This window comes from Zootoca vivipara, chromosome 2 (genome assembly GCF_963506605.1).
Source record: "Zootoca vivipara chromosome 2, rZooViv1.1, whole genome shotgun sequence".
Taxonomy (NCBI): domain Eukaryota; kingdom Metazoa; phylum Chordata; class Lepidosauria; order Squamata; family Lacertidae; genus Zootoca; species Zootoca vivipara.
This window is the reverse complement of record NC_083277.1, coordinates 2,793,311-2,818,102: the sequence shown is the minus strand read 5'-3', so window position 1 is coordinate 2,818,102 and position 24,792 is coordinate 2,793,311. Positions and strand designations below refer to the sequence as shown.

Below are 24,792 nucleotides of genomic sequence, written 5' to 3'. Positions count from 1 at the left end.
GTGCTTACGCATCTCATCTCTAAAGTCCAAAAGTAATTCCAAAAATAGTTTTTCAAAGTCAACAAAGTCAGATGTTGTGTCTTCCATCTTACTGGTCATCTCAAATTTCATGGGAGTAACAGAGCAGGAAATGGTGCTGACTGTATTTCCAATCCTTAATACTTAAAGTCACGTCCGGTCTGGTTTCTAACTCTCATTTTTTAATCTTCTTCATAACTTAAAAGTCTTTAATCCAGCGCTGAGAAAAGCCTTTCAGAAATTTACAACATATTGTAGTCTCTCTTCAGTGTTGACAGCTCTCAGAAGAAGAAGAAGAAGAAGAAGAAGAAGAAGAAGAAGAAGAAGAAGAAGAAGAAGAAGAAGAAGAAGAAGAAGAACAACAACAACAACAACAACAACAACAACAACAACAACAACAACAACATGTCCCTTCTTCATTAAACACAACAACAACATGTCCCTTTGTCATTAAACCCAGGTTGGCACAATTCATTCATTCTGCCAGGGCTCCAGTTAGAGATGTAAAACTTTCGGAAATTTTGAAGCTCGGAAACCCCCACGGGGGGGGGGAGATTTTTGGAAAAATTGGAAGAAGAAAAATGCTACATTAGCACTTCTTTTTTCTTTTCCAGATTGAAAGTCATTCTGTTACTTTAGAAACATAAAATATAACTATGGACAATTTTAATGGGCATAAAATTATCACAACGAGCATATTAAAAAAATATAAACTGAAATTTAACTTGGCATTCATCACTGTTTGCTATGCAACATGCTTACTCCACCTCCCATGTTTTGTCCATGAGACCTTCTGTATTTCCTCACACTGATGTGTGTGGTCTGTTAACCACTTTAGCTACTACTATATGCTTAAATTAGTTTATTTCACTTTTTAAAGACTGTCTTACAGCATTTAATGTTTAAAATATTTTCATTTCTTTTTTCTTTCATAACACTTATCTGATTGCCACAACAGCACATACACTTGAAGGCCCTATATCTTCTTCCAGTGCTTTGAGGCCTAGTGAAGAGGAACAGAACCAATGCATACCACACGAATGCAAAAACAAAAAAAACTGAAACCTTTTTCTTTTCTGGTGACAACAGCATAAAGGAAGAAATGTATCTTTTTATTGCATTGGAGAGTTCAGTTTGTAACCTAGGACTTGCTTGTCCTCACAGAAATTAGAATAATCTGATACCTTACATATTTTTTAAAAAATGATTTATAAAATATTTGAACCCCTTATTTAAAATATTTTATTCATCATGTTAAAATAAAACATTCCATAATCTATTTTTTATTTTTCCAATTTTTCAAAAAACAAACAAACAAAAAGGCTTCAGGAAAAAAAACAGTTTTTTCCCCCTGAATTTTTCCGGGGGGTTTTCCAGGCCTTCACATCCCCAGTTCCAGTTCATTGTCAGCAAGATTAAACAGATGCATGTTGGGCCAAAAAAAATTATTAATTTCACATAGAGGCTGAGGATAGGAGGGGAGGGACCAGGAGCGCGACCTTGGGGTCATGTTAGGTAACTCAGGGAAAATGTTGACCCCGTGTGCAGAGGCTCAGAAAAATGCAAATCCCATGCTGGGGATGTTTAAGGAAGGGATTCGAAATACACTGTATGGATCTGATAGGGAGTGATCTGATAGGGAGATCTGGCTCTGCATTCCAATGTTCTATTCCAGGGGTCAGCAAACTTTTTCAGCAGGGGGCCGGTCCACTGTCCCTCAGACCTTGGGAGGGGGGCGGACTATATTTTGGGGGAAAATATGAACGAATTCCTATGTCCCACAAATAACCCAGAGATTTATTTTAAATAAAAGGACACATTCTACTCATGTAAAAACACCAGGCAGGCCGCACAAATAACCCAGAGATGCATTTTAAATAAAAGGACACCTTCTACTCATGTAAAAACATGCTGATTCCCGGACCGTCCGCGGGCCGGATTTAGAAGGCGATTGGGCCACATCCGGCCCCCGGGCCTTAGTTTGGGGACCCCTGTTCTATTCCTTATAAACAGTCTTTGATGTGTTATCTATGCACTGCTCAGTAAAAGCCTGAGGTGTATGGCCTGCCTTTTACCCTTTGATGCAGAGTGGCCTAGCTAAGCCTGTCTTGCCATAAAACATGAGCACAGCCTGTATATAATATCTATATTTTTAGCATGGCAATAAGGAGTTTGCATCTCAAGCTACCTGGGGGTAGAAAGGGCCGAAGTGACCCCCAGGTAGCTTGAGATGGGAACATATATTTTTCTTGCTGCTCAGAAGAATTTTTGTAAAACGTCTCACTCACTTGCGCTTGTATTGCTTCTGAATCTAATAAAAGAACCATTTTGCATTTAGCAAAACATACACCTGCTACTATCCTAATGGTCTCATGCAGATCTAGGGTGTGAACACATTTGGAGTACTGTGCACAGTTCAGTATTTGGGACCTTTTAGATTGGAGAGAAGACGAGAAAAGAGTGACTGACTAATCAGATAGCATGGAGAAAGAGGATAGAGAAAAGTCCCCCCCCTTTCATAAAACTAGAACTCATGGAATCCAATGAAGCAGGAATGGTGGAAGATTTAGGAGAGCGAAAAGAGGGGTCTCCCCCCTCCTCTGCATCCAGCCAGTCCATGATGGCAACAGCAACAATAAGATAATTACATCAATAATACACATTGTGCTCTGCTGCCAGGAGGACTCTGTCGGATCATGTCCTGTTTCAAAGGTGGAGGGAGGCTTTCCACCCTCTGGGCCCAGAGGTGGCTCCTGCCTTGGGGCAGCTGGTGGATTTGGAGGAAGTTGACCCTTAGCACTCTCGGTTTGGGACCAGCCTGAACCTCCTTCCACATTATACTCATCCATATTGTTTCTCCCCGTGTCATTTTGGGGACAGTATTCTACACACACTTGTGTCACCGTGCCCCCCCCCGCAGCACATTGCTTTGAGATGCTCTGGTACGGCCCCTTCTTCCCTGTGCCCCCTTCCCTCCTCATGAAAGACGTGCAACTGGGAACAGAACCTTTCCTGGTTAGGCCACTAAATACCCCTTTTATTTCTCCTGTCACCAAATATATCTATACACAATATATCTATAAATCAAAAGAAAAGGTGAGGATTTCAAGATGACCGTCGGCATATAAGTAGGTGCTTTCAGTTTTTTATGTGTCTTCATGGTTCCATTATTGCAATTATAACAGTGGGAGTGATGCTGCTGTTCCTATAATATTAATCTAACTCTGCTTCCAAATCAACACCCCCAGTCTCAACCCCACTTTGTGCAACTCTCCATTCCCAGATACAAACATTTCCACCTCCCTCCACCAAACACCAGAACCAGCTCACTCTCACTCCATCCTCATTCAGAAGCAACACTCCAGAGACTAACACACTCCTCCTCCCTATATAACAAAACATTAAATATTATATTATGCTTACTATTGTGAAAAGTTTCCTTCACTACTTTAAATACATGTCTAGACAATGTTACATACAAACAACAGAAACTCACATACGCTGCATGCATTTACCCCTCAGAGTCTTTTGATGGTTTCTAAGAATTTCCTCTTCATGGATCAATGCCTTGTCGTGGCGAAGGGGCTTGAATAACTCAGAGAAGCTATGAGCTATGCCATGCAGGGCCACCCAAGATGGACAGGTCATAGTGGAGAGTTTTGACTAAACGTGATCCACCTGGAGAAGGAACTGGCAAGCCACTCCAGTATCCCTGCCAAGAAAACTCCATGGACAAAGACAACAGGCATATAAAAATTATGACGCTGGAAGATGAGCCCCTCAGGTCGGAAGGCGTCCAACATGCTACTGAGGAAGAGCGGAGGACAAGTACAAGTAGATTCAGAGCTGATGAAGCGGCTGGGCCAAAGCCGAAAGGTCGCTCAGTTGTGGATATGCCTGGAAGCGAAAGGAAAGTCCGGTGCTGTAAAGAAAAATATTGCATAGGAAGCTGGAATGTAAGAACCATGGATAATGGTAAGCTGGATGTGGTCAAAAATGAGATGGCAAGAATAAATATTGACATCCTGGGCATCAGTGAACTAAAATGGAAGGGAATGGGCGAATTCAGTTCAGATGACTATCATATCTACTACTGTGGGCAAGAATCCTGTAGAAGAAATAGAGTGGCCCTCATAGTCAACAAAAGAGTGGCAAAAGCTGTAATGGGATGCAATCTCAAAAATGACAGAATGATCTCGATACGAATCCAAGGCAGACCTTTTAACATCACAGTAATCCAAGTTTATGCACCAACTACCGGTGCTGAAGAAAGTGAAATTGACCAATTCTATGAAGACTTACAACACCTTCTAGAAATGACTCCAAAGAAGGATGTTCTTCTCATTACAGGGGATTGGAATGCTAAAGTAGGGAATCAAGAGATAAAAGGAACAACTAGCAAGTTTGGCCTTGGAGTTCAAAATGAAGCAGGGCAAAGGCTAATAGAGTTCTGTCAAGAGAACAAGCTGGTCATCACAAACACTCTTTTCCAACAACACAAGAGACGACTCTACACATGGATATCACCAAATGGGCAGCATCGAAATCAGATTGATTATATTCTCTGCAGCCAAAGATGGAGAAGCTCTATACAGTCAGCAAAAACAAGACCTGGAGCTGACTGTAACTCAGATCATCAGCTTCTTATAGCAAAATTCCAGCTTAAACTGAAGAAAGTAGGAAAAACCACTGGGCCAGTAAGATACAATCTAAATCAAATCCCTTATGAATACACAGTGGAAGTGAGGAACAGGTTTCAGGATTTAGATTTGGTGGACAGAGTGCCTGAAGAACTATGGATGGAGGCTTGTAACATTATACAGGAGGCAGCAACGAAAACCATCCCAAGGAAAAGGAAATGCAAGAAAGCATAATGGCTGTCCAACGAGGCCTTACAAATAGCGGAGGAGAGGAGGCAAGCAAAATGCAAGGGAGATAGGGAAAGATACAGGAAACTGAATGCAGATTTCCAAAAACAGCAAGGAGAGACAAGAGGGTCTTCTTCAATGAGCAATGCAAAGAAATAGAGGAAAACAATAGAATGGGGAAAACCAGAGATCTGTTCAAGAAAATTGGAGATATGAAAGGAACATTTCGTACAAAGATTACCATAATAAAGGACAAAAGTGGTAAGGACCTAACAAAAGCAGAAGACATCAAGAAGATGTGGCAAGAATACACAGAGGAATTATACCAGAAATATATGGAGGTCTCGTACACCCCAGGTAGTGTGGTTGCTGACCTTGAGCCAGACATCTTGGAGAGTGAAGTCAAATGGGCCTTAGAAAGCACTGCTAATAACAAGGCCAGTGGAAGTGATGATATTCCAGCTGAACTATTTAAAATTTTAAAAGATGATGCTGTTAAGGTGCTACACCCAATATGCCAGCAAGTTTGGAAAACTCAGCAATGGCCAGAGGATTGGAGAAGATCAGTCTACATCCCAATTCCAAAGAAGGGCAGTGCCAAAGAATGCTCCAACTAGCACACAATTGCGCTCATTTCACACGCTAGCAAATTTAAAATTCTACAAGGCAGACTTAGGCAGTATGTGGACCGAGAACTCCCAGAAGTGCAAGCTGGATTTTGAAGGGGCAGAGGAACCAGAGACCAAATAGCAAACATGCGCTGGGTTATGGAGAAAGCTAGAGAGTTCCAGAAAAACGTCTACTTCTGCTTCATTGACTATGCAAAAGCCTTTGACTGTGTCGACCACAGCAAACTATGGCAAGTTCTTAAAGAAATGGGAGTGCCTGATCACCTCATCTGTCTCCTGAGAAATCTCTATGTGGGACAAGAAACTACAGTTAGAACTGGATATGGAACAACTGGATATGGAATTGATGCTTTTGAATTATGGTGCTGGAGGAGACTCTTGAGAGTCCCATGGACTGCAAGAACATCAAACCTGTCACAGTGGCCGGAGCAGGCTACTTCAGAGTAACGACGCTACGCAGCTCTGCATTTTATTCTTTTATTGGTGCTGCGTATTTACAGTGCTGAAGTCATTGCTATTTACACGGAACGATGGGGTCATTACGTTGCAGAACCTCCGAATGGCTTTTGGCGCGTCTTTCCCCAACACAAAAGCCTTGGAAGACCCATCCTCTTTCCCCTCCTCTTTCTCCGTAATTCCGGAGTTGGGGGGATGGGTCTCCCCCCCTTATTTGCCCCTTCCTGTCCCACCTGGGACCCTGGCTCTGCTACCCTGCCTGAGCCTCGGACACGACTTCCTGCTTCCTCACTGGAATCGGAGCTCCCTCTGCTTTCCCCTGTGCTCGGGGATGGGCTTGAACTCAGGAGGGGAGGGACTTCGCGATATCCCCTGTCCCTCACATCCACCCCCCTCCCAAGCTCTCCTTCTCCCCTCCCCAAGTCCCCCCCAGGTGGCGGGGACGACTCGAAGCCTAAGAACTCCGTACTTTCCGAGCCCGTTGGTGTGAACACCTCCCCCCAGTCCTGCGAGCCCCCCCCTTCCGCCTGGGAGGACTGGAATCCCAAAAAGTCCGTGGCGTCCGAGCTAGTGGGGGTAAAAATGTGCTGCCAATCTGCTTCTGCCTCTGACTGGGTGGATCTCGGTGACACCCATACCTCGTCTTCTGGTTCCTCAAACTCCGCTTCCCAACGCCATGGTGAACTGCTCTCCCGTGCTTCCTCCTCCTCCCCCTCCCCTTCCATGTGCCAGGGCTTGGGTCTGTGGGGAAAGAGGGCGTGAAATTCTTCCACCAAGAATTCCTCCTGTATCTGAGTGGCTGGGACCCATTCATTCTGGGACGGTGGAGCATCCTCCCATGCCATGAGGTACTCCAGGCCCCCCACCCCCCTCCGTGAATCCAGGATGGCCGTGGCCTCATTGAGTTGCTCCCTGCCTCCCCACTCCCCCCCTCCCTCGGGGGTTTGTTCGCTGCCTCGGAGCCTGCTGCTTTCCCTGTACGGCGACAGCAGCGATCTATGAAACACTGGATGCACCCTCATGTCCTCTGGCAGTGCCAGTCTGAAGGCCACCGGGTTGACCTGTTGCGTGACCGTGAAGGGGCCCAACCTTCTGGGCGCCAGCTTTTTGCACCTCCCTCTGATGGGAAGGCCCTCCGAGGACAACCAAACCTTGTCCCCCACCCTGATGACCTCCCCTTGTCGCCTGTGGCGATCTGCCCCCTTCTTGTACGCTTCCTTGGCTCTCTCCAAGTGTTCTATGAGCTGCTGGTGCACCGTCTCCAGTTCCTCTGCCCAATCCTCAGCCTGCGGGCCCTCCTCCTCCTCCTCCCCCTCCCCCTCCCTCTCTGGGAAAGATCTGAGGTCGCGCCCATAATTGGCCTTAAAGGGCGACACCCCTGTGGAGACGTGCACTGCATTATTGTAGGCAAATTCTGCCAGTGGCAGGCGATCCACCCAGTCTGTTTGCCTCTGGCTGACGTAGCATCTGAGGTACTGCTGCAGGATGGCGTTGACCCTCTCCGCCTGTCCATTAGTCTGCGGGTGTCTAGCCGTCGACAAGCTGACTTCCACCTGCAGGAGGTTCATGAGCCGCCGCCAGAACCTGGAAACAAATTGGCGGCCTCTATCCGAAATAACTCTTAAGGGCAATCCATGCAGTCTGAAGACGTGGTCAACAAACAGTTTGGCTGTTTCTTCTGCGGAGACCGCCCTGGCACACGGTATAAAATGGCACATTTTGGACATAAGGTCCACCACCACCAACACTGCGGTCTTGCCTCTGGAAGAAGGCAGATCTGTGATGAAGTCCATGGACACCACTTCCCACGGCCTATGTGGTGTGGCTAAGGGCTCCAGCAATCCTGCTGGCGGTGCTCTGACCACCTTTGCCCGCTGGCAGGTGTCACAGCCCCGTACATAGTCTCGAACATCTTCCCGCACCCCTGGCCACCAGAAGTGTCTCATGACTAGGTGAGTGGTTTTGTCCCTTCCAAAATGACCCGCCGTTGGGTTGTCGTGCATCTGCTTGAGGACCTTACGTCTAAGCTGGGTGGTGGGCAGGTACAGTGCACCCTTGTAGAAAAGCAGCCCACTGCGTTCTGCAAAGTCTTTCGCCTGCTCCCTCCCCCCTCTCAGTTCTCTGAAGATGCGGTTGGCAAATTCATCCGCTGCTGTCAGTGCTGTGAGTTCTGCCTCGCTCACCACTGCTGCTCCGCAGGACCATGCTGACGGGGGGGAAATGTGCCTGGGTGCCGGTGGCGCCTCCTCCTCCATGTACTCCGGTTTGCGGGAGAGGGCATCCGCCCTGACATTCTGCTCCCCCGGGATGTAGTGGATGGAGAAGTTGAAGTTCGAGAAGAACTCTGCCCACCGTATCTGCCGCTGGTTGAGCACCCTGGCAGTTCTCCAGAACTCCAGGTTCTTGTGGTCTGTGCACACCTGGATGGGGTGCTTGGCGCCCACCAGGAAGTGTCTCCAATGCTGGAACGCAGCGTGGATCGCAAGAAGTTCCCTATCAAACACCGTGTAGTTGCGCTCTGGCTGGGTCAGCTTCCTGGAGCAGAAGGCACAGGGTCTCCACTCTCTGTTGGCGTCCAGTTGCAACAAAATGGCGCCCAGAGCTCTATCAGAAGCATCTGTCTCCACGCGAAGGGGCGCATCCTGAACCACGTGGAACAGGTTCTGGTCTGAGGCGAACACCCTCTTGAGGCTTTCGAACGCTGCTTGCGCCTCTGGTGTCCACCTGAACTTCTGCTTGCCTCTCAGGCAGTCAGTGATGGGAGCCGTAACGCGAGAGAAGTTCTTGATGAACTTCCTGTAGAAGTTGGCGAAGCCTAGTAGGCGTTGGGCATCCTTGCGCGTCCTGGGGCTGTGCCAGTCCAGGATGGCCTGCACCTTGTCCTTGTCCATCGCCAGCCCCTTGTCTGACAGCTTGTAGCCCAGGAAGTCCACCTCTTTGGTGTGAAACTTGCACTTCTCCAGCTTCACATACAGGTGGTTCTTCAGGCGCTGCAACACCTCCCTGACGTCTTTCACATGCTGCACTGGGTCATTGGAATAGATAAGGATGTCATCTAGGAAGACCAAGCAGTTCTTGAAAAGGAGGGACCCCAGGACGTGGTGCATGAAGGCCTGGAAGCATGCTGAGCCCCCTTGCAACCCGAAGGGCATCACCAGATATTCAAAAGAGCCCAGAGGCGTGAACATCGTGGTTTTCCATTCATCGCCTTCCCGGATCCTGATCAAGTTGTACGCCCCCCTCAGGTCTAGCTTGGTGAAAATCTTGCCCCTGCGTGCCGCTGTCAGGAGATCATCCACTCTGGGCATGGGGAAAGCCACTGGCTCTGTCACTGAATTCAGCCGTCTAAAATCCACCACAAGACGGCGCTGTTGCGTGTCTTTCTTGTCCACCCAGAAGACCGGGCTGCCCCCTGCTGCCTTGCTTTCTCTGATGAACCCCCGCTTGAGGTTCTTGTCGATGAAAGCGCGCAGATCCTCCAGTTCCTGGTCTGACATGGCGTACAGCTTGGCTGGGGGTATAGTTGCCCCTGGCACCAGGTTGATCTGGCAGTCAAAAGGCCTGTGCGGGGGTAGGTGGTCGGACTCCGCTTCGCTGAAGACCTCCTGCAGGTCCCAGTACGGCTTGGGTATCGCCTCACCCCCTTTGACGTGCATGGTGGCCACCGTGGCTATCGGAGGCCCCTCCCCTGGTTGGTGCTGCATGCAATGTTCCAGACAAAAGTCCGACCCAAACGTGATGCATCTCTGGTGCCAACTGATGGAGGGGTCGTGGCGCGCCAGCCAGCTCATGCCCAAGACGATGGGGGGGTCTGAGATGGTGGTGACGTTGAATGCCAGTGTCTCTGAGTGCCTTCCCACCGTCATTCTCATGGGGGGGGTTTGATGAGTGATGGCCCCTCCCAGCAACTCTCTGCCGTCAATGGTTGCCACGTGCAGAGGAAAATCCAGCTGCAGAAGCTGGATCTGGTGCTCTTCTGCAAAGTTTCTCGAGAAGAAGTTGGCTGAGGCACCACTGTCAATTAAGGCGAGGACTGTCAGGGGATAGCCATTTGGGAGCGTTAGCGTCACTTCTAGAACCACTCCTGCTCTGGGAGGGGTGGGCTGGCTCTGCTCCTCTCTGTGCGGGTGGGCGGGCTGGGGCTGTTGTCTGCTGACTGTGCCTGGCTGCTGCCCCTTGTCTCCTGCAGCCAGGCTTTCCCGTTTCCCTGCTGTGGTGCTGCGTCAGTGGGGGAGGGCATAACCGTTCCCGCCTTTCCTTGCCACTCCCTGCGATGTGGGCAGTCTCTGACGAGATGCTGGGGGGAGTTGCAGAGAAAGCAATTCCCGCCCCTTCCCTCCTTGCGTCTTGGCGCCACTGGGGTTTGAAAAGCCCGCGCGCGCGCGCTATCAATCTGCATGGGTTCCTGGTCCTGGCTGGCCCCAGGCGTGGCTTGAAAGGGTTGTTGGAGGAGTGGCTTCTCCTGCGACCGTGGGAACCAAGCCCGCTTTGCGCGCGTTGCTTGCTTGTCGCTCCACCGGGATTCCTGTCTCACCCCCACCGCCAGAGCCGCTTTGCTCAGCTGATCCATATTACTGGGCTTTGGACCTCTCGAGAGCTCATCCTTCACCTCCTCATGCAAACCCAAGTAGAACGCCGCTTGCATTGGGCCTGACTCTAGTTCCCACCCCAGTCTGTGCACCAGCATGGTGAATTTCGCCCAATATTCGCGAACTGTCATTTTTCCTTGGCGTAAATTATGAAGTTCCTCCTTAGTCTGGTCCATATGACTATCGGACGAATACATCGTTTTCAAACCTTCTAGAAATAGTTTGACATTCTTCATGCAAGGATTCTTTGTTGCGATTAACGGTCTTAGCCACTCCCTGGCTGCCCCGGTAAGGTGCTCCACAATAAACGCTACCCTGTGCTCATCATCAGGGAACTCATTATGGTGCAGCTCAAGAGCATACACAATCTCAGTCTCAAAGCCATGATATTCCCTCGGGTCTCCATTGAACTTGCTTACTAGGGTCCCGGCTCTCCTTCCTGGCAGCACTTGGACTTGGGGTGCCCCTCCCGCCTTGTTTTTCTCTGCATCCAGCTTGTTTTGGAGGTCTACCGCCACCGCCCTTAATTGCTGCTCTCTTTCCTGGAGCGCTCTCACCTGTTCCGCAAGTTGTAGCCGGTCGTCCTGGACCTTCTTGGTTTCTTCTTTAGCTGCCTTTAATTCCCCCTGCGCCTGCTGCGCCAACTGCTGCAGGTCTTGCTGGGCTTTCTCCGCGATCTGCCGCCATTTCTCCGCCTCTGACACACTCATCCCGGCAACTCCAAAGTAGCCCAAAAAAAGATTCGGAGGTTGCTGTCACAGTGGCCGGAGCAGGCTACTTCAGAGTAACGACGCTACGCAGCTCTGCATTTTATTCTTTTATTGGTGCTGCGTATTTACAGTGCTGAAGTCATTGCTATTTACACGGAACGATGGGGTCATTACGTTGCAGAACCTCCGAATGGCTTTTGGCGCGTCTTTCCCCAACACAAAAGCCTTGGAAGACCCATCCTCTTTCCCCTCCTCTTTCTCCGTAATTCCGGAGTTGGGGGGATGGGTCTCCCCCCCTTATTTGCCCCTTCCTGTCCCACCTGGGACCCTGGCTCCGCTACCCTGCCTGAGCCTCGGACACGACTTCCTGCTTCCTCACTGGAATCGGAGCTCCCTCTGCTTTCCCCTGTGCTCGGGGATGGGCTTGAACTCAGGAGGGGAGGGACTTCGCGATATCCCCTGTCCCTCACAAAACCTATCGATTCTTAAGGAAATCAGCCCTGAGTGCTCACTGGAAGGACAAATCGTGAAGCTGAGGCTCCAATACTTTGGCCACCTCATGAGAAGAGAAGAATCCTTGGAAAAGACCCTGATGTTGGGAAAGATTGAGGGCACAAGGAGAAGGGGACGACAGAGGACGAGATGGTTGGACAGTGTTCTCGAAGCTACCAACATGAGTTTGACCAAACTGCGGGAGGCAGTGGAAGACAGGAGTGCCTGGCGTGCTATGGTCCATGGGGTCATGAAGAGTTGGACACGACTAAACGACTAAACAACAACAACAAAACTTCCACTACAACTGAACCTCTATAGACTTCCCTAGCACTTATATGGCTTCTCCCCTGTATGAGTTTGTTGATGAATTCTAAGCTTTCCACTGACAGTGAAGCTCTTTCCGCACTCCATGCATTTAAATGGTTTTTCCCCAGTGTGGGTCTGTTGATGGTTTCTAAGGTTTCCACTCTGTCTGAAGCTCTTTCCACGCTCCATGCATTTAAATGGTTTCTCTCCTGAGTGAATCTGTTGATGCTTTCTAAGGTTTCCACTCTGACTGAAGCTCTTTCCACACTCCATGCATTTAAATGGTTTCTCTCCTGAGTGAATCTGTTGATGGTTTCTAAGGTGTCCACTCCGACTGAAGCTCCTTCCACACTCCATGCATTTAAATGGTTTCTCTCCTGTGTGAATCCGTTGATGGTTTCTAAGGTCTCCATTCCGACTGAAGCTCTTTCCACACTCCATGCATTTAAATGGTTTCTCTCCTGTGTGAATCCGTTGATGGTTTCTAAGGTGTCCACTCTGAATGAAGCTCTTTCCACACTCCATGCATTTAAACGGTTTCTCTCCTGAGTGAATCCGTTGATGGTTTCTAAGGTGTTCACTCCGACTGAAACTCTTTCCACACACTATGCATTTAAATGGTTTCTCTCCTGTGTGAATCCGTTGATGAATTCTAAGTGTTCCACTGTGACTGAAGCTCTTTCCACACACCATGCATTTAAATGGCTTCTCCCCCATATGAGTCCGTTGATGTGTTCTAAGGTGTCCACTAATAGTGAAGCTCTTTCCACACTCCATGCATTTAAATGGTTTCTCTCCTGTGTGAATCCGTTTATGCATTCTAAGGCACCCACTGTGACTGAAGCTCTTTCCACACTCCATACATTTAAATGGTTTCTCTCCTGTGTGAATCCGTTGATGCTTTCTAAGGTCTCCACTCTGACTGAAGCTCTTTCCACACTCTATGCATTTAAATGGTTTCTCTCCTGTGTGAATCCGTTGATGAATTCTAAGTGCTCCACTGTCACTGAAGCTCTTTCCACACTCTATACATTTAAATTGTTTCTCTCCTATGTGACTCCGTTGATGAATTCTAAGTGTTCCACTGTGACTGAAGCTCTTTCCACACTCCATGCATTTAAATGGTTTCTCTCCGGTGTGTGTCCGTTGATGAATTCTAAGGTGTACACGCTGACTGAAGCTCTTTCCACACTCCATGCATTTATATGGTTTCTCTCCTGTGTGAGTCCGTTGATGAATTCTAAGGTGTCCACTCTGACTGAAGCTCTTTCCACACTCTATGCATTTAAATGGTTTCTCTCCTGTGTGATTTCGATGATGTGAATTCAGGTCTCCACTCTGACTGAAGTTCTTTCCACACTCCATACATTTAAATGGTTTCTCTCCTGTGTGAGTGCGTTGATGAATTCTAAGTTTTCCAGTCTGACTGAAGCTCTTTCCACACTCCATACATTTAAATGGTTTCTCTCCTATGTGACTCCGTTGATGAATTCTAAGTGTTCCACTGTGACTGAAGCTCTTTCCACACTCCATGCATTTAAATGGTTTCTCTCCTGTGTGAATCCGTTGATGGTTTCTAAGGCCTCCACTCTGACTGAAGCTCTTTCCACACTCCATACATTTAAATGGTTTCTCCCCCGTGTGACTCCGTTGATGAATTCTAAGGTTTCCACTGTCACTGAAGCTCTTTCCACACTCTATGCATTTAAATGGTTTCTCTCCTATGTGACTCCGTTGATGAATTCTAAGTGTTCCACTGTGACTGAAGCTCTTTCCACACTCCATGCATTTAAATGGTTTCTCTCCTGTGTGAGTCCGTTGATGAATTCTAAGTTGTCCAGTCTGTCTGAAGCTCTTTCCACACTCCATGCATTTAAATAGTTTCTCTCCTATGTGACTCCGTTGATGAATTCTAAGGTTTCCACTGTCACTGAAGCTCTTTCCACACTCTATGCATTTAAATGGTTTCTCTCCTATGTGACTCCGTTGATGAATTCTAAGTGTTCCACTGTGACTGAAGCTCTTTCCACACTCCATACATTTAAATGGTTTCTCTCCTGTGTGAGTCCGTTGATGAATTCTAAGTTGTCCAGTCTGACTGAAGCTCTTTCCACACTCCATGCATTTAAATGGTTTCTCTCCTGTGTGAGTCCGTTGATGAATTCTAAGGTGTCCACTCTGACTGAAGCTCTTTCCACACTCTATGCATTTAAATGGTTTCTCTCCTGTGTGAATCTGTTGATGGTTTCTAAGGTGTCCACTCTTTCTGAAGCTCTTTCCACACTCTATGCATTTAAATGGTTTCTGTCCTGTGTGAGTTCGATGATGTGAATTCAGGTCTCCACTCTGTCTGAAGCTCTTTCCACACTCCATACATTTATATGGTTTCTCTCCTGTGTGAATCCGTTGATGGTTTCTAAGGTGTCCACTCTGACTGAAGCTCTTTCCACAATCTATGCATTTAAATGGTTTCTCTCCTATGTGACTCCGTTGATGAATTCTAAATGTTCCACTGTGACTGAAGCTCTTCCCACACTCCATACTTTCAAATTGTTTCTCCTTTCTCTTTCCACACTCCATGTATTTAAATGGCTTCTTCGTTATTCACATTGAACATGGCCCCACAGAATTCTGACTGCCTTCTTCATTGTCTGGTTTGGAGGGCGAAGTGGGGAGGAAATCCGATTTGTTTTCTACAAGGAGAAGAAAGGAATATTAGCACCTGCTCTTATTTTAACATCTCATATATTCTATCCTGTCCCCCCTATGTTCCACATTTTTGGGAAATGGAAAGGAACTAATGTGAAATAATGGTAGTGCATCATCAACCTTTCATAACCCTTAATCTTCGTTAATGAAGCAGCATTATCTCAGAATATGGTTGAACTGTGGTATTTACTTTTTAAATAATGAGGTTTCTCACAGGAAAGGGAGCTGCTCTGAACTTCCGGTTGACTGCGCCATCTTCTCCAGTCGGAGGTCCATTCAGCGGAGCGGATCTCAGTGCTTCAGAGGTGGGCAGAACCACTCGAGCACAGCCGACCCCCCCCCAAAAAAACCCAATCAAGCGTTTTGGGGGCTGAATGTCCGGCGGGCACCATTTACGGGCTCCCTCCTCCCCGGTTCAGCTCTGTTTTGAGCCCCCGAGAGTGAGGACGTAGAGCTGCGGTACATGGACAAAGACCGCTAACTCTGATGGAAAGGAATAATAAAATATTGGAGGACAAGGAAGATGGATTGGAAATACAAGAAATTACAGTGAAGAAAAGAAAAAAGGAAGAATTAGTTCCTGGGGACAAGGTGAAAGATTTTTAAGGAAAAAAAGAAGGAAGGCTCCAAGATGGAGAGAAAATCTACAAAGTAGTATCATGGAACTTTGTTAACCCAGGGACGGAAGAACAAGAACCATTATTGGGACTTAAGGAAAATGTTATGACTAATGACTGGCAAGGGAGTCTTTATGGTATCAGGAGAGCAGAGGGAGGGGAGGACAGAATTTTGGGCTAAAAACAGGTCAGAACGGGAGTCGGATGAAGAAAAAAAGGAAATTGTCGTTTTGTAGGATTGGATAAAAATGGTTTTGAATTTGGGCTATATTATGGAACTTGCTGTATCGATTGAGGAAGACGAGACCGGGGGGAGGAAGAGGCTGAAGTTGAAGGAAAAAATGTAGATGATATACGTGAAATTAAAAGGAATGATTAATTGTAGGATCTTTTTTTATTTATTTTTTATTCTTTGAAGGAGATTTAGGCTAGGGAGGGAAAATATGATAATGTAATGTGTGAATTGAGAAACAGGTTTAGCATAGTTAAATAGCAATGGTAGGGAATTAGATAGTTGAGCGGATTTCTGCTTCTGTTCCTCTTTCTGCCCTGGAGCCTCTTGGTGGCAGGGGGAGGCTCTGGGGGGGGCTCTGGAGGGGGTGGTAGGGAGAAGCTTAACTTTAAAAAAGGACCACCTCCAACTGTCCGTTCACCCTGGGACCTCGTGGCAGGAGGAGGACCAGGGATGGGGGGATAGGAGGAGGTGGATAAAAAGTGAAAAAGAAATAAGAGAGGAAAGTTTTAGAAATATAATTAGTTTGAAATAATGTTTTGTTTCTAGGATAAGGGTTGAAGTTTTGATATATGAAAACTGCTAAGGATAAAAACAATGAAAATCAGAAGGATGGGATTTGAGGAAGTCCACAAAACAATGTTAAATAAAAATGAGGGTAAAACAATTGATACTGTATTTTTCGCTCCATGGGATGCACTTTTTTTCCTCCTCAAGAGTAAGGGAAAATCTCTGTCCGCCCTATGGAGCGAAGGCGTGGTCCCTGGAGCCAAATTCCTCAGGGGCGAAAAGCACATTGTATTTTTTTTTTAAAGAAAAATGAATGGGGTGTTAAAGGAAGCCGCTCAGCAGCTGATCGGCAAGATCGGGAGAGAGATTAGGCGGGGCCAAAGCCGTGAGGCTGCTTCCTTGCCCTCTTCTTGGCGGTGGCAGTCGCTCCCTCTCCTTCTCCTGCGGAGGGCTGGTAAGGGCAAGCATGGCCGTGGCCCTGGTGTCACCGCCACCACCCCAATGCTGAGCAACGCCCCCTCCCACCGCCGCACTGGGCTCACTCCCCCACCTGCCTGAGACTGCCCAGCCCTTTCCTTCCCAACCTCAGCCTGGAGCGCTGAGGGCAGAAAGCTGGCGGGAGGCGGTCGAGAGGGCTGCTTTGTGCCTGCCTCCGAAGCACACTTTGTTCCCTCAGCTCTGCCTCAGAAGCTCTCTCTGGAACATTTAAAAGTAACCCCGTTTCCCGATGAAAACACCTGGGAGCCTTCTGGTGAGGCTGTTTAGCCAAGCCAGCTCTCCTCAATAATAGGCGGTCGGGGAGAGAGCGAGGGAAGGTGGCGACATTATTTCACAAGAGGAACTAATGGGTTTTTAAAGGACAAGCGAGCTAATCCGGGGACAGAAGAAGAAAGTGGTAGAAGCAGCAGCAGAGGGCAGAAGGGAGGGGGCAGGCCTCGCTTCCCTTCACAACATTCCAAATTTATAACTTCTATCATATCTACTTTAATACATTATCCTAGATCGACCCTCCCTCCCCTAGAGTCCGGTTCCCCAGATGCACCGACTAACTCCTTAAAACATTCCAGTTTCAGACCTTTTTAATCCGTCCCCTCATTAATCATAAACACTTTTCATCCCACACCTGCTCTGGTCCACTCCAATCCATACCACCCTCTCACCCTCCCATTCTGCTGTTCTAGTTCTTTAACCCAAATCCCACACCGTTCTTCTTTTTTCACACTTTCATCCCCCCAGATATCTTGTCCACTGCCTGGATTGTGCTCCCCCTCTCTCACTAGGGGAGCACAATTCCATGTACAGTCTTTTTCTTTTGCCCAAGCATAATAGTCCCTGTGTCGTCGGCTCGGAGCTTCACACTGCTGAGGTAGCGAATTGACCCAAGTCTCCGTCTCCACTCTGCCTGCTCTCGGGGCTCTTAAAAGAGCTTACCGGGCAGCGAGGGAGACTTCACGGAACACTGCTGGGTCTCCACGTCCCCAGAAAGCCCGATCTGGGGTTTTCCCGAGGGGTCACAGCGCGCCTGTGACACCACCTCCTCTACAGCGCTGGGGGCCTCGGAGACCGAGGTTACCCCCCGCCGCTCGGCAATGGCAGCAAACCGGAAGTCCTAAAAGGATGTCATATAAAGGAGGGAGAAAGGTTGTTTTCTGCTGCTCCAGAGAAGAGGAGATGGAGCAGTGGATTCAAGCTACAAGAAAGAAGATTCCACCTAAACATTAGGAAGAATTTCCTGACAGTAAGAGCTGTTTGACAGTGGAATTTACTTCCAAGGAGTGTGGTGGAGTCTCCTTTTTTGGAGATCTTTAAGCGGAGGCTTGACAGCCATCGGTCCTGTATACTTGAAGGAGCATCTCCACCCCCATCATTCAGCCACTGAGATCCAGCACCGAGGGCCTTCTGGCGGTTCCATCATTGCGAGAAGTGAGGTTACAGGGAACCAGACAGAGGGCCTTCTCGGTAGTGGCACCCGCCCTGTGGAATGCCCTCTCAGCAGATGTCAAGGCAATAAGCAGCCATTTTACTTTTAAAAAACAACTGAAGATGGCCCTGTTTAGGGACGTTTTTAATGTTTGATGCTGTATTGTTTTTAATATTTGGTTGGAAGCCTCACAGAGTGGCTGGGGCAACCCAGCCAGATGGGCAGGGTATCAATAAATATATTATTATTATTATTATTATTATTATTATTATTATTATTATTATTATGTCAGGAATGCTTTGATGGTGTTTTCTGATTGGCAGGGGGTTGGACTTGATGGCCCTTGTGGTCTCTTCCAACTCTATGGTTCTGAGTGAAGAGGATTTAGCCAGCATGGAGGCTGAAGAATAGTAAAGCCAGAACCATCATTTTAGATTGGCTCCATGATGAGTAGTTATCCATTATTGACTGCAAGAGATGATGCGTCTCAAATCTTATAGGATTTAGAGCACATGTATGGAGACACTAATTATGCTTCTAAACAGATTGCAAAGACCAGAGACACACCCAGAAAAATTGTGTGCTTTAATTGTAACAAAGAAGACCAGACTGCAAGAAACTGTAAGGCTCCAAAGGCAATTAAACCCCATCCTTATAAACAAGGTAAGGAAAAGAAGGGGAGATCTGAACGCACTTGGTACTATAAAAAAAGAATTTGATTGTTCAGAATCAATGGGGATGAGTACTGCTCACATGAAATGCAAACTCTCCTGGCGAAGGAGGGAATTGAACATGTAACCACAATTCCCTACACACCACAACAAAACTCCATAGCTGAGAGAAAGTTTAGGTCTATCATGGAGACAACTAGATTCCTGTTAAAATATGCATCCCTACCCCAGAAAGCTGTGGGCGGATGCAGCAAGTCCTGCAGTATATCTCTAGAACAGATTGCCAGCCAAAGGAGCTAAATGCTTTGATGAGCACAACAAGGATGAGACGAAAAAATAGTCTTGTGGATTTATGTGAGGAGTCAGAAAAAGTCCCAAATCTTGTGCACTTTCTTCATTAACCTTACCACGTCCAGAGCTGTCTTCCAAGGTCACAGCCCCCTCCACAGGCGATGCAAAAGGAGAGGAGGCAGAGGACCAGACTCCTAGCGGTACCAGAGATGAAGAGGAGGATCCGTATGGAGACATGCCAGCACTGGAGGAGGATGAGGAAGCTGATGCAGTCCTGGAACCACAGGTTAGATGCTCATCCAGAACCAACAGAGGTGTCCCACCCGTATGACTCTCCTACTTCACAGGGTCGCCGTCACCTCAAGAACCTTCTACATGGGAGGAGATGCAAACTGCAGAAGCCTCTCTCTGGAGGAAGGCCGCACAAGAGATGGATGCACTGCATCAAAATAAGACATGGACCCTTACTGACCTACCTCCCGGTAAGAAGGCCATACAAAGTAAGTGGCTGTTTAAGATTAAGAAAGGGGCAAAAGAATAAGTGCAGCGCAAGGCTTTTCTCAACGCTATGGCAAAGATTATGAGGTATGGCTGTGAGGTACAGCAGCATAAGAATGCCTTTGAGCATTGCAGCCGCCAAGCAAATGGAAATTAGGTACATTGACATTGCAATTGCCTTTCTTCATGGTCAAATTTCAGAAGCAACCTTAAGGTTTTATTAAACCACATGAGGGACCTTTAGTGAGCCAACTGCAAATGGGACTTTATAGACTTAAGCAGACTGCTAGGGCCTGGAATCAGAAACTGCACAAAATGCTGATGCAGCTTGGGTACAAGCAAGGCCATGCCGACAAGTGCCTGCACAGCAAGTCAAGTGATGGACCATTTTTCATACGTTTTAGCGTTTGTTGAGGACTTGATTCTTGCCACAGCAAATGACAGACACTATGTACAGGCTGTGAAACACCTAAGCAAAGAGGTTGAGGTCAAGGAACTGGGAAAGATCCAGAACTACCTCAGAATCCAAGTTGAAAGAGAAGAAGATGGGTCATTTCTTCTAAATCAACGGCAAAAGATTCATGACCTTATCCAGAATTTGCAAATGCAAGATGCACACCCAGTTCCAACGCCCATGGCTACTGACTTCTTAAGGAATCAGCAGGATTTGAAACCATTGCCTGACAACATAGAATACAGGTCAGCAATTGGTAGACTTTTGTATCTTGTTACCACTTGTAGACCTGTTTTAGCTAATGCTGTGGGAATTCTTAGTGGGAAGGTAAATGCCCCCACTGAACAGGACTGTGCGGGTGTGAAAAGGGGGGGTACGGTATTTGAAGGGCACAATGAATTGTAAATGGAGGTTGCCAGCTGTTAGTAATCCTGAAAAGTTTGGGTATACTGATGCAGATTGGGCTGGACGTACCACTGACTATAAATCCACAGGTGGATAGAGTATGTATTTATGTTTGGGGAGGGGTTCAATAAATAAATAACAATAACAATCTATATATATAAATGTAAAAATCGTGAAACTGCGTTTGACACTTTTCTCCGTAACCGCTTGACCGATCGTCCTGAAATTTTGACACAACGATCCAGGCCACTCCCAGAGCGTTGTTGGGGGCAAAAATCCCTCAAATCGCACAGCTGCGCAGGTACAGACCTGCTTTCCCACCAACTCAAACAGCGCCCTCAAGTGGCGTAATACCCTCCTCCACCCCCTCCCTTCCTGTGAAATATAAGCCACACCCACAAACCAAATGACATCATCATCAACCAAGCAAATGAAATCAGCAAGGCAGCCATTATCACAGGCCGCAGCACGGCCTCTGTTTATGTAGGCCCCCACTAGGCCCGAGGGGGGGGGATAACCGACAGCAACGCACTTGGGGGCACGGCAAGGGGTTTTTACTTTACAATTTAGCAGCAATACCCCCCCCCAATAAATACCATCCTTCAAAACGTCATGAGATACGCTGGTCACGGGGGGGGGGGGACAGAATAGATCATGGATCGGGACACGTGGGGCCAATCACAGGGATTAGCCACAACAATGCACCACACCCACAAACCCCGCCTCCGCCACAATATCCTGTAAAACAGGGGGACTCTGAGGCTCAGGGGGATCTGAAGGGGGTCTATTACCAGACAACCCACAGAGTCAGGCCAGGGCCAAGGAATGGAGATGCAGGGCGGAGGCCTCGGGTCACATTTAAATACTAGCCCAAGCCAAGGGCTCGCTTCTACTTTACAGCCTAAAGACTAGGCCTAGGCTCCATTTTACGGACTAGGCCTCAGCTCTATAACCCTTTAAATACTATCCCGAAAGGAGCCCTGGGTGGGAGGAGGAGCCCAAATAGGTCATGGGCTGACGTAGGGTGGGGGGGGCAACTGTCCAACAGCCACTAAAACAGCCATTCCACCCCAAGCCCAACCAAAACCTGTCCCGGCGGCTGCATTAATAAACGCCTGACAGCATTAGGCAGTTGTTCATAATTTCTCCTAACACGCACTTGGGGGCACAGTGAGGGTTTTTCGCTTTATAATTTAGTGACCGTTGTGTCACATGCGAGGCTATGGCGGCCATTTTAAGTAAGGGCAGTTGTTCCCCTTTTAACCTAGACTTTACCGTGTTTCTCCGAAAATAAGACACTGTCTTATATTTATTATTCCTTAAAAAAAAACCCACATTGGCTTATTTTTAGGGGATGTCTTATTTATTATTACGTGTCCAGCCTTGCCTCTTCCTTGGGGCCCTCCAGAACTGCGCCTATCACTATGTCTTATTTTTGGGGTATGGCTTATATTGCGCAAATGCTTAGAAATCCTGCTATGGCTTATTTTATGGGTATGTCTTATTTTAGGAGAAACAACTGATTGTAAGCCTCTGTGTCTTTTTTTAAAAAAAACACACAACCATGCACTTTCTCTCCCCAGTTTAAGTCCTCAGATATTTCCAGTGGCTACCCCCCCCCCATTTACAATCCCCTACCTTCCCCTTGCCACTTCCTGGGTTTTTTATGGAACTGAACAACTCAGGTACTTCAGAACGCGCCTTCTGCTGCCAGGCCCTTGCAGCATAGCTGCCAAGTTATCCCTTTTTTTCAGGGAAATTTCATTATGCTGAATAGGCTTCCTCGTGAGAAAAAGGAAAACTTGGCAGCTATGCCCTTGCAGGGCCAGACAGAGGCCTGGGCCAGGTAGATAAGATAATGTGGCCCTGTTTTTAACCCTTTTGTTACTTTTTCCATTTTACTGATTGTGAATATGCAGACCGAGACCCCCTTTAGATTTGGAGGCCCGCGCCAGGTGGCCCATATGACCCCCCTCCATCTGTCTGGGCCTGTCTGTTGCTACGGAGCTATGGGGCTTCGCTATTTGACACCCCCCCTCGGGATTTTTTAAGTAGTTCTCTGCCTCCCAGGGCACATTATCACCCCCGATCCTTAATCTAAATATATAGAAATGCTCACGATGCGTGCGCATGGGCCAATGTATGGAGATACAGGGGGGAGGGGACAACAGAGGGCTCAGACAAAAGTAAATACTGGGAAATGGAACCCAGAAACTGACAGCTCCTTCTCCAAGGCTGGGGGCCAATGTAGGAAGATACCGGGGGTAGGGGCCAACACTCCCCAGGGACAACAGAGGGCTCAGACAAAAGTAAATACTGGGAAATAAAACCCAGAACCTAACAGTTCCTTCTCCAAGGGTGGGGGCCAAGGTATGGAGATACATGGGGGAGGGGCCAACACTCCCCAGGGACAACAGAGGGAAGGATATCCTACCGAAACACAGGGATGAGCCGGGGTGGAGGGAGGAGGGGCAGGATACGTCATGGATCGGGACAGGGGGGGGATCACAGAAAAGAACCACAGCAACGCGTGGCCGGGTCAGCTAGTTGTAATGATAAATACACATGCTGGGGAGGAACCCCACCCATTTCCATAACAATCTTCCCAATCCCTTAAATCCCACAGATGTGAGAACTGATATAGTGGGAATAATGGAAACCTGGTGGAATGGAGAGGAGTGGGGCACAGGTATCTCTGGGTAGGAACCCTTTAGGGCCGCAGGTGGTGCTGTGGGTTAAACCACAGAGCCTAGGGCTTGCCAATCAGAAGGTTGGCGGTTCAGATCCCTGCGATGGGGTGAGCTCCTGTTGCTCGGTCCCAGCTCCTGCCAACTTAGCAGTTCAAAAGCACCTCAAAGTGCAAGTAGATAAATAGGTACCGCTCCGGCGGGAAGGTAAATGGTGTTTCCATGTGCTGCTGTGGTTCGCCAGAAGCGGCTTTGTCAAGCTGGCCACATGACCTGGAAGCTGTACGCTGGCTCCCTCGGCCAATAATGCGAGATGAGCGCTGCAACCCAGAGTCAGTCACGACTGGACCTAATGGTCAGGGGTCACTTTACCTTTACCTTTAGGAACCCTTTAGATGTTTCTCCACAGAGACACAGGCATGTGGGAGAGACTGTAGTTGACAAGACAAAAGCCTCAAAGGGCGGAAATAATAAAGTGGGCTTCCTCCCTTTCCTCTTTCCTCCAATGGTTGGACTCGCTATAACAGCCCCCAGCGCCCCATGCAGGAGCTGACCTGGGACTTATGGCAGGGCAAGGACTGAGCTTCATGGGAGGAGAGGGTGGGTTGGATCAGGCCTCCTGTTCAAGGATCTCTCCCTGGTCGACTTGAAGTCATGGCAGATTCCTGGGCAGGTGGGAGAAGTCAAGGCAGGCAGCCCCCAAATCTATCTCTCTTTCTCCAATATGGCTTTGATTCCTCCCCCATAGATGCTTCCTTTCCTCCCTCAGCCCCCTAACTTCCTCTGCCCTCCTCCCTCCGCCCCTGAGGGTCCCCTTTGCAAGAGGACCCCCTGGCAGACTCACCATTCGTGCCAAATTGCTCCCAAGCCCTCCCACCTCTCCATCCAGAGGGGCCTAGCAAGAAGAGCAAGGAGGGGGCAGAGGAGGGAGAGGGGGGTCTCTATCCAGCCCTATCTTGCCTCCATTAACCCTTCCATGGACTCCCTCTCTCTGGACCAGGCATGTCCAAAGTGCGTTTGGAGGACCTAATCTATCTGCATACTTGCCTTGGTACCCGGGCAGAGCCAGGAGCGCCCCAGGAATTCCTGCCAGGGGGAACCCAGAACATGCAGAGGGGAACGGAATTGAGGCCTCAGTTTGGGGGTGGGGGGACCCCATTGGCGGGCCTCCCATTTCTATTCCCTAAAAGGGGTCCGGGGGCAGGGGAGCTGAGCATCTTGCAATGCAAACCCTGCCGGTGCTCCCTCTGCAGTGAGGCCCCCCTGCACCCCCACCCCGCTGCATTTCCCATAGTAAAAGGCAGGAAGGCTGATTTCTTTTTGGGGGTGGGGCTTGCAATGCGAACCCTGCGAATGGAGGGTCCCCGATCTGCAGCCGGATTGCATGGATCGGGGCCTCTGCAGATAGCGCCCAGGAAGAAGTGAGTTGTTCTTGGGTGGGGGTCTCTGCCCCTTTCTCTCCCCGCCCATCGCCCCCTTCCCCGCCCTGCAGCTCTACCTCTTTGTCCTCTCTGCTCCCCCTCCCTTGCTAGCTATTCTACTCCCATTTCCTTTCCCGCCGCAATATATAAAGGGCTGGGGGCTCTCCAAGGATGCGCCCCCTCTGGGGGAGGGGTTCCTTTATCCCAGCAGGGCCTAAATCAGCCCCTCCCCCGCTCGACTGATCCACAGAAAGAAGGGGGAGGGGGAGCACTCCCTTACTTCCTCTCATCCCCCCCCCCTCGCC

At 48.4% G+C, this 24,792-nt stretch overlaps 1 protein-coding gene across 1 annotated transcript in view; it reads right to left on the bottom strand.

The window, feature by feature from the left end:
* LOC132591246 (zinc finger protein 208-like) overlaps positions 1-21,976 on the bottom strand; it is a 39,134-nt gene extending 17,158 nt beyond the window's left edge. Inside the window, 2 exon segments of the mRNA XM_060268898.1 lie at positions 12,153-14,764; positions 19,139-21,976. Coding sequence (XP_060124881.1) covers positions 12,153-14,651 — 2,499 coding nt within the window. The 5' untranslated portion in view covers positions 14,652-14,764; positions 19,139-21,976.
* Positions 21,977-24,792: the final 2,816 nt, after the last annotated feature.